This window comes from Epinephelus moara, chromosome 16 (genome assembly GCF_006386435.1).
Source record: "Epinephelus moara isolate mb chromosome 16, YSFRI_EMoa_1.0, whole genome shotgun sequence".
Classification (NCBI taxonomy): Eukaryota; Metazoa; Chordata; class Actinopteri; order Perciformes; family Serranidae; genus Epinephelus; species Epinephelus moara.
Genome location: NC_065521.1, coordinates 5,766,914 through 5,777,779, shown reverse-complemented (window position 1 = coordinate 5,777,779; position 10,866 = coordinate 5,766,914). Strand labels below are relative to the sequence as shown.

Below are 10,866 nucleotides of genomic sequence, written 5' to 3'. Positions count from 1 at the left end.
TGTCTCACAATCTTTAAAGGACAGATTACAGCAGCAGAATCTTCATTTGAAACAGCAAATACACATTATTAACCCCTAAAGTGCCAAAATGGGCTCTCTAGCGCCACCTAGGTGCACTAAAATGGCCACTGCAGCCCGTAGGAATGTCGTAGAAATATCAATCCAAAACTGGTGTTTTTGACTTACAAATCACGCGCTGACACCCATGACCTCAATCCAACAGGAAGTGAGCTACTTGCCCTTTCAAAGTAAGATTTCCTCTCAAACGTGCTCTTAACAAAACACATCTCCTCCTACACCGTTTATCGTATCGCCTTCAAACAGGCACACGTGCCAGCTCAACTGCTGCTAAACAGATCTTCTTTATAACTTTATCTCTCTCACCATTACTTTTTTTTGATGATTGGACCAACAGTTTGGGAATGGGAAGAACTTGTTCGAGGAGTTAAATCTCCACTAAAAGACGTCTCCTCTGTGTTCAGTCTGTCTCTCTATGCTCTTCTGCTAGGTGCACTTACTTAATTACCATGGCAACTGCTGTCACACACAAACTCACAGAAACATGATGTGTGTACGTGTCTTAATCTTACATGCAGACATGACAGAGGCAGCATCTCCATTTTAACCCTTTAGTTGCCAGAGTTTATTGAGGAAAATATTCCAATTTCATTTCAACATTTCAAAAGGCTGTTGCTTGAAAGTGGTGAGAGATAAAGGCATACTGTAAATGAGAAAACTATTCATCATGACCCAAAGTTTGTCATGTGAGTAAATTAACTCATCTAATTTGCATATTGTGACGTCACTAGGCGGCAGCCATATTGGAGTTCATACATCTCAGTAAAACAACATTTTGAACATATTTACACAGTAGATTTATTTTGTTTTGTGTTGTTTTTGTCGTCTCATCCTCAAAATAAAGGAACGGGAATCAGATGGCAGTAAATTCACTCATCTAATTTGCATATTGTGACATCACTTCTACATACCTACAGCTACAGAAAGCATTCAAACATCAAAACGTTCAGCTCTGTAAGGATTTTCTGATGTTTGTGGCAATATGTTTGATATTTCTAAATAATTCACAGTGACGACATAAGCTGGGGGCCGAAATGGGCGCAAGTGCGAGGTCCCGCCAAACGCTGCTTGCAGCTTTAATTATTATTATTATTCTTTACCCGACTTCGTGTCCCAATTTTGCCCCTTTCCCAAATTTCAAAATGCTTCTTTTTATTTATGGGCGGTTACACATGGTTGACGCGAAATGCCGAAATAGCGCCCCCTACATATTTTCAAAAACGTACGCACATGTATCATACCGAGACAAACAAAAAAGTCTCTTGACGTCATGGTAAAATCCCAACAGGAAGTCAGCCATTTTGTTTTGAATTTTTTCGTTATGGCGAACTCCTCCTAGGGATTTCGTCCGATTGACTTCAAATTGGCTACAGATCATCCTGAGAACATGCTGATCAAAAGTTATTAAAAGCTTTTCTCTATGTCAAAGGGCGTGGACGCTAGGGCGTGACAAATTTTGGCGACTTTTGGTTTTCTTGCCATCAAATTTCGAACGGCTCTCCCGCCCACATACTTGATCTCAGCAGCTTCAAACTTGCTGAACATGATGATGGCTACGGAGAGTTTGTGTGCTCTGGGGTGTTCCGATTTCCGATGTGTGTTTGGGTTTTCTGTTTTCACTTTATGAACGGGCCAGCATCATCACTGAGGAGGAGGACAGACAGGAGGAGGAAAAACATATACGACACGCACTCACACACTGCCAATATCCAAAATGGGCCATTACCAAAGGAAAACAGCAAGTCAAAAACAAAGAAAAACAGAAAGAAAACAAAACAAAACCCCCCCAAAAAACCGACAGCTACAAAGACATGGTGACCATACCGTACATTAGGGGGATCAGCGAGCGCATACAGAGGACAATGAAAAAACACAAAATAAACGCAATAGTAAAACCTCACACAAAGCTCCACCACCTCTTAGTTCACCCAAAAGACAGCATAAACACGGACAAAAAAAACACATAATATACAAAATCCCGTGCAAAACATGTGAAAANTTCAATATGGTGACTGCCATCAGACATTAGAATGTCTACTGTAAAGAGACTCAGGATAACCTTAATACAAAATGCCCTTTATTAAAATAGCTTACCTATCAGTTTGACTTATGATCAATTTACTTTTCTTAACTTAAAACAATATATTCTTCAGAGCTAGTGTAAATAGGTTCATTTTGTCTACTCAAATTAGATTCAGTGTAGAAAGGTTTCTTTTTTTTTTTTTCAGACAATGAGTTTTTAAGGAGATGTAGTTTACCTTGACATGTTTCGAATGTCACTGCAGTCTTCTTCAGAAGAGTCATTTGACGTGCGTCATGACGTGTCTTTATCAGCTGGTAGTATCCCGGAGGTGTGACCAGCAAATGACAGGACGTCTCACAAGATCACAAAAAGAAAAAGCAGAGCAGGTGAACCTAAAATCAACCATATCAGATCACTGCAAAAGAAATAATCATGTCATGGACTGGGACAACGCAAAAATCATCGGATCGGAAAGCAACAAGTTCCAACGTTGGATCAAGGAGGCTATAAAGATCAGGAGGCGGGCCAGGAACACCATCAACCGGGATGAGGGGGCTTTCATGCCGTCACACACCTGGGACTCTCTCCTCCAAAGAACACCGGGCGGCGGGGGGCGTGACCAGCCTGACCAGCCTGGTCACGCCAGCTGATAACGACACGTCATGACGCACGTCAGATGACACTTCTGAAGAAGACTGCAGTGACAGTCGAAACATGTCATGGTAAACTACATCTCCTTAAAAACTCATTGTCTGAAAAAAAAGAAACCTTTCTACACTGGCTGACAGCCGGTTCCGATGAATCTGGAGTGAAGAGGTTGGTCGGCAGGTGCTGGTCTACTTCGTTCTGGTTACTCGCTTATAATAATGTGACAACAATATCGCTGGCCGTTTGATATTGCTGTCAAAGTTTTGAAAACACTGGAGATAAAAGAAAACTGGATCGATAAAATTTCAAAGTTCAAAATAACTTTGCTCATGAGCACAAAAGAGTTAAAAGCGTAATAAAGGAAATTATGCCCGACAAAAAGGTAAAATGCGAATAAATACGGCAGGACTCACAGTACGAATGATAGGGAATAACTAACAAAAGACATAGAGCAAAAAGAAAAGAGCAGATAACTAAAACGGAAACACAAGAGAGTAAAAAAAAAAAACAAGAGCAAGAGAAGAGAGTGCAGAAACAAGAGCAAGAGAAAACAAGAAAAAAAAAACAAGGGCGAGTTGCGCCAAGCGCATGGGTATTTGACTGGCCCAAAAGTGGGCGGCGGCCCTGATCAGGGAGGTTTCCCTCGTGATGAAAAATATATCCCCATGAGATATATTCTGAGGAAACTTTAATGCTTTCCTGATACGAGGTCGTATACTTTGATATGTTACGCACAAGGGACACATACTCTTCCCACTATGGTCAACATTGATTCTTCACATCCAATTAAACATACAGCTTAACATTAAATCAGAATACACTTATTATGCCGTGATATCAGTTAGCCTATGTCAAGTACACACACTCTAGATTAACTCAATGACAATATATAATGAAAAACAACATGAAGGAGCACGTATTCATGCAACAAGTTGATTAATAATCCCTAATTATATCTTCATTCAAAATATACGTATAAAGTTGACTTCCTTGCAGTAACTCTTGTTAACTCCGCCAGAAGATGGCAGTATGGCTACATGTTAGAGAGTTGAAACTAATATTGAATTCTACAACTTATCAAAACTTTGTTTTAACAGGGTTGAAGCAAAGTACTATTCAGATAAAAACATGATAATGTGCGTGTACAAGTCAGGACATGTCAAACGGTTAACAAAGAGGAACAAGACGAATAATCACTTGCAACATACATTTCAATTTTATCACACAGAAACATTTGTTCAGCGAGCGGTAGCGTGACCATGCCTGACCATTACGCCATCGAATAGTTCTGCCCTGGCTAACCAAAATGCACCAGTTCAAATGAAACATTCTTGCCATTATTAGTCCACACAGACCCGTGTAATTCTGAAACCATGTATTATTCTATGCGAGTTGGCTGTTTGGCCGTTTCTTTGAAACCGGAGTCCAGGTTGAAGTTTTTGGAAGACTCCGGTGCCAGCGGTTGCGTGTGGATAGGATAACCGCAGTATGTTATTACCTGTCTCCATTGTTTGACGTCAGAGCGACGGTAAATAGCTCTTTTCTAAAAGTTTACTAACTGCTAAAATCCCACATCCTGTGTTAAATACAATGTATCTTAACTATATTTACAATGAAGCTTGATTCTGCACTCTGCACTTAGCCCGTATGTGAATGTTTACCGTTGCTATGGCAACAAGTGACAGCTGACGTTAGCAGTAGTTAGCTTAGCTCAATCGTCTGACACATAAAAAAATTATAATTCAACGTATTTAAACAAAATCAACAACAGCTACCAGCAGTTATAGTCCTTACAACCTTAGCCAATGTGTTGTCACAGGTTAAATTGTCAAAATTAAAGTATTAACAGCTTTAATCCCTGAGGAACTACGCTAGTATTAGTGATGGTTGCATCCACTCGTATGCAGTTACCTTACGTTACAGTTCCCTCAGACAATATCACAAAGCACAATACAAACTATATAAACAAGTTATCAATTAAGGGTACAGTACTTATAAAATCTGAATCTGCTGGACTTCAGTAGCTTTACTCTAGGTGCATTCTCGGAACCCATCGGCTGTATTCGGCGTCTGACTTCTGGCAGATGGCAATACAGCCTCTGGGGGCAGACCCCCAGTTTTTTGGCATTCCAGTTTGATTTGGGCAGAGGAGGCGAATTTCCGTTTCCGACTTCCGTTTATATATAAGTAAATATGCTGAACCATTGCGATGGATTCAGAGTTTGCAGTGACGCTAATTATGTTCCACCTCGTTAGTTCACCGCACGGACTGTTTAACCTGGCAACAACTGCAGCCGGCTCAAACATGATTGGTCAATATCACACGGACTACACACAGCCTACAACCAGAAACCAGGGCTCTTCCGCTCTTCTTCCAGAGGCAAGATCTCCGGGGTTTGCCTACAGACTCTACATTCACTGAATGTAGATTCTGTATATAGAGACTACTCTATGTGTAACTAGCAACTGAAGAACCAACCGTTTATATACCCAGATTTGCTCTTGTGCCTTTACTCAAATCAGTTTTGCTTTATTTACGGCATATCCAGCTGCTTGACCTAACGACCAATGAAGGAGGCTGCTCCTGTTGCTAGCTACCGCAACTACACTACCACGAAAGCAGCGATGGGCCTGCCAACAGAGGTTCTGGATCCGGCTGGGTTGGACCTCCGTTGGCTGGCCTGTCGCTACTGTCATGGTAGTGTAATTGGTCGTTCAGGCGCCTCTGCTGTTGAATTAGGTCGCGCTATTTTTGTGGATCGGGTTGTTTTTATTTTCCACACTTCCCTATTCAGGTATTGACTGACTTCTGATTGGTTAAAATGGCCTTTCCATTAGAAGTTACATCACCACCTACTGCTTTGGCATGTGTATTACATCATTTGGTAGCGGGTTTTGCGGTTTCGTGTGGATATCATATTTTTTTATCACACCACTTGTGTGGACGAATTTTTTTTGGAAACCGGAGCCCAAAAAACGTCGGTTTCAGAATTGATTTTCGCCACAGCTCCCGCACTGAATTCCCCCATGAACTACAGAACTCCCATGTTGCTTTGCAAGCGTACTAGGCTGATGAGTAGAATTTAAGAAACAGGCTAAATGACATGGTGTTGCACACTCTTGTACAGTAGGTGGCGGTATGCACCTTTAATTTTTTTGCAATCTGCCAACCGAGAGAAGAAGAAAAAAAAAAAAGCTTTGCAAGCTGTCATTCTGATTGAGACTGGCCAACAGAAATGTGTATTACAGCTTTCAGTTTAGGCCCCGCCCACCAGGTTCAACTATTTACTCACAAAACTTTTTGACTTGCAAACGAAAAAAAAGACTCACAAACAAAAATTTTGGATTTGCAAACAAAACTTTAGGATTTGCAAACAAAACTTTTGGATTTGCATTTTTTAATCAATCATTTTTTACTTGCAATAAAACATTTTTTGATTGCAATATTGATACTTTTGCTTTCAAATCTTTTTTTTGATTGCAAAACCTACTCTGTTTGATTGAATAATAAAGAAACAAATGTAGCTCCATAGAAATACCATGTCTGTCATTTGGACACATTGCGCTTTCGTGACCACAACAATGAACAGAAAAAAATCCAATGTAAACATTGCCAAAAAACCACTTCAGCAAGCAAAGGTAATACCACCAATCTGTTTCAGTACTTGGAGCACAATCGCGTTACCGAATATGAACAGTGCATGGCTCAAAAGAAGAAAAAGACTGACATGTTCCCAGCACCAAGGATGCATCCGTGTTTTAGAATTTGTAGCTTTTTTGCAGCAATATCAATATTTGAAGCATTGTCAACTGTCGTGGCTACATATGAGTCTGTACAGATATGGATGTAAAGTGTAACTGTAACTTGACTGGTTTGCGGAGGCATACAACCACAAGGCGCTACTTCTAGTTTAAAGCAACTCTTACCTTTCTTGCATTTTACACAGCACTTAGAAAAAATTTGAACATCCACAACTCCCGCCTCCCTCCAAAGTCCCATCCCTCTCCTCCTGCAACTCCACCTCCCTTCAAAGGCCTACTCCCCCCTCCTCCATTACGTCCTCATTACGTCTGTGATAGACGTAGGCGTTGGCAAGGTAATGTTAGATACATGGAGGAGGAGAGCGAGTGTAATGTTACAACCAAGACTTTCAAATGCAACCCCGGAGTTTTAAAACTCAACCAAAGTCAGTGACGACCGATGAGTTTTAGAATAAGGTTACAGTGCTAACGTTAGATAGTAGCGTTAACGTTACTAGTAAGTGGAAATGCACAAGGAAGATAACGTTAATGTTTCAGAGGCTACGCTACAGTAGGCTAACGTTAGCCATTAGCAACTGGATGCTGTGCTGTCATATATAATGTTATGAACTGAACTGAACTTCTTTATTTGTCATTTTTATGCGCAGCACAAAAACGGAATGACATACCCCAAGCAAAAATAAACAAAACATTTAAAAACAATTTGTGCAACATATAAGAAAGACCACATAGTGCAATAGTAAGGTGAAAAGGGTCGACATTTCACAGTCAAAAACTCCATCCTGAGAGCGGAACTGGGAGATCCTCTTCACATCACAGCACCATGAATTGTTTGTGTATACTGCCAGACCGCCACCACAGAGCTTACCAGATGAGTCTGATATGTTCCCATTCACCCATGTCTCAGTGAACACAAGGACACAAGGTTCCTCACTCCTCCGTGAGTGGATCTCCATAGTCGAATGTAATCCATTTTTGTGTCCAGCTAGCAGACGTTCACCAGAAGGCCACTGGGAACAGCTGGTTTGATGGGGTTAGCTCTTAGCCTAGGGCTAACCCCTCCACGAGCGGTTACGTCAGTCGGAGGCCTCCACGTGAGGAAGACAGACAGGACGGGAGAAAACTCGGACCAATCATTGCATTTGGTCAGAATGCAATGATTGGTTGGAGTTTATTTAGAACCATATGAGAATGGTATAATTATGAGTTTTTATTTCTGGTGGAATTCTCTTACATTTTAGTGTGCCGTCAGCTTATTAATAGCATTTTAAACTAAACTAAGAAAAGTGTAAACTTTCCAGAAAGGTAAGTGTGGCTTTAATATTGTGGTGAAGTTAAATATTTTTGGTCCTTATCACTTAAGGACCAAAAACCTGGAGCGATATCACTGTCCTTCTGCTGCTGACACTTTTCACAAGTATTTAATCCTTTGAACCTTGAGCAAATTGGTGTGATTTCTTTCAAAAACACAGGGAAAAAAGGCAATTAGTTACTTGGTAAGAAATGTTCCACAAAAAAAAAAAAATAGTAGATTTAGAAATGTATTTTTTCAAAAAACTAGGTAAAAAAGAAAAAGCTATTATATTTATAATAATGATTATTACATATTTAAAGTCATGGTACAGAATTATTATATTTTTAAAGGACTTTTTCCCAGGTCATTATCTTTTTGTTTGTTTTTAACTTTATTTTTATCTAACTGTCTTGTTTTTATTTTTCTCTTTTTACTAATTTCTTGCAAATTGTTGGGGTAATTTCTTTTTTCATTGCTCATTGCCTTCTTCCCATGTTTTTTAAAGAAATCAAGCCAATTTGCTATGGTTTCAAAGGGTTAAAGTCACAGTGGCAAACAGTAAGCATCTACCATCATGCTTTCAATATAAAATAAGAAAAACACTGATAAAATACTACAGCTTTTTTGCTTCCCCCTATTCTCTTCCTTGTCTTTTGTCCTTTGTTCCACATGTTCTGACATGTTTAATATCCTGTGGACAGCAAAACTGACAGCATCTGAGGGAGTCTCAGTACATGTCACTTCAGTAAGCTGACCTTTATGAGATGCAGATGTCTGGGCTATCATGATTAAATAAATGTTCTGTGGCGAAAATGTTGAGATGAAAAAGCTCATGCATAGTATTTTAGGAACTGACCAATGTTAATAATGATGGCTGTGATATTAATGCAAAGAAAACATATATAAGATCCGCACACCAAGTAAAGCTCCCGTCAAAATGCCATTTATTATAGAAGTGACGTTTGAGCCCTCAGGCTCTTCTTCAGACACAGTCTTTTAATTTTACCAGTATTTTTGATCCAGCACCCAACTGAACATTTCTTGGGATGTGCGTGCCGCAGAGCTTTTTAGTATGTGATATTAATGCAGCCATTATGATATAACATTGACACTTTAGACCTTTTTTCCTCTTTTTTGTTGTACAGTATACAGTGCATTTTGGTCCTAAACTTGCTGGTCTCATTTCTTTTTTTTTGTGCCTCCTCTTTTCTCTGTGAATCCTGTACCTCTTCCCCTGCTGCTTATCTTGCATACAGCTTGTATGTCAGGCTTCTTCAAAGCTGCACAGGGAGACCACAAATGTCTGCAGTGCCCGATCAACAGCCGAACCACCAGCGAGGGAGCAACTAACTGTGTTTGTCGAAATGGCTACTACCGCACTGACTCCGACCCTCCACAGATGCCCTGTACAAGTATGTATACACGAACTGTCATGACAGTAGGGATTAGGGTTGGGACTCGTTAGGATTTTAATGATTCCGATTCCTTACCGATTCCTTCTTAACGGTGTGATTCCTTACCGATTCCTCTTACCGATTCCTACATTATATTCATTATACTTGCTATACTTAAACAAGTATATAATAAACACAAATGCAATCATACAAATACAAAAACTTTTTTCTAACTGTTGCACAGTACAATTAGATGAAAATACACATTTGTGTGTGGTGTGTATTTCAGATTTAGAGCTTGTATCATCTCCCTGAGAATATATAACAACAAAAAGTGATTCTCTGATTTCTACAGTAACACTATTACCTCAAATTAACCACAGCAATGTAATAAAAAATACCTATATGCATTCATGCTTGGGCACTGTTATTTACGTGACAACACCTGAACAGAACACACACACACATTGGCTGTTTGTTTCTACATCTCCCCTTGCTGGAAGCCTCGGACCTCCTGCCGCCCGCCTCTGCCTTGATTAAACGAAAATAAAATAAAAGATGGAGACAAGTTTTCCTATTTTATCTTATTTTGTTATATTTCTCCCTCTCCCCTCGCTGGAAGCCTTGGACCTCCCGCCGCCCGCTCCCGTCTCAAACACGGAGGTGTCCCTCTCCGCAGAGCACCCACGGTGCACGCCAGGCCTGTTAAATAGCTTGTATCCATAACAAATTTGTGACATAAACTCAGTGCTTTAGTAATTAAATAATGTCAGGCTCGGTCGGGTTCGGACAGAAATATGCGGCCCGTGCCGCACTCTAATGGAAATGCATGTGACTTTTTTTTTTTTTTTTACAATCTAGGAACTGTTTGCAGGAACCGTTACTCCAAATGTGATGGAACCGGTTCCGGAACCAGAACTTTGGACCTGGTTCCAAAAAAGAACCGGATCCGGATCCCAACCCTAGTAGGGATGCAGGATAATGGATCTTTTGCAGATATCTGACAATGCCAATATAAAACAAGTTATCTGAATATTGATATATTCACTTTTTTCCCCACCTAATTTTAGTGATCATCAAATCTCATCTGTAATGTATAGTACATGCATACTCTTATTGTGATGTCTAAACAGCAGATGGAGACATGAAATAGAATGCTTTTCAATGTATGTAATATTCATTCATTGTGCAAAATAAGAAAAAGCATGTTGGCTGATTCTAATAGTTCATTTTAAGCCAATACCAGCTGATTCTGATGTGCTGATATTATTGTTTGTCCCTACATGACAGTACACTCATGGATAGCAGTGTACCTGCTGCAAACAGTAGCTGAAATCATTTGATATGAATATCCCTCTCTTAAGAGTACAAAAACACGAGGCTGTTTACATTATGTCAGTGTAGTTTGCTTACTCTTAAGCTGTAGTGGATACTGATATGGGCCGAATGGGTGTTTACCCAGGACGGCACTTTGTCACGACATGGGGGTGCAGCAGGATCTGCTCCAATTCAATTCAATTCAATTTTCAATTTTATTTATAAAGCCCAATATCACAAATCACAATTTGCCTCACAGGGCTTTACAGCATACGACATCCCTCTGTCCTTATGACCCTCGCAGCGGATAAGGAAAAACTCCCCAAAAAAAAACCTTTAACGGGAAAAAA

General features: G+C 40.0%; 1 protein-coding gene across 7 annotated transcripts in view; it reads left to right on the top strand.

The window, feature by feature from the left end:
* The window catches only part of LOC126402518 (ephrin type-B receptor 2-like), a 146,707-nt gene that overhangs the window by 83,406 nt on the left and 52,435 nt on the right, over nucleotides 1-10,866 (top strand). For all 7 annotated transcript variants that reach the window (XM_050064592.1, XM_050064595.1, XM_050064593.1 and 4 more), the window contains exon 4: nucleotides 9,062-9,217. In XM_050064592.1, coding sequence (XP_049920549.1) covers nucleotides 9,062-9,217 — 156 coding nt within the window. The remainder of the gene's footprint in view (nucleotides 1-9,061; nucleotides 9,218-10,866) is intronic.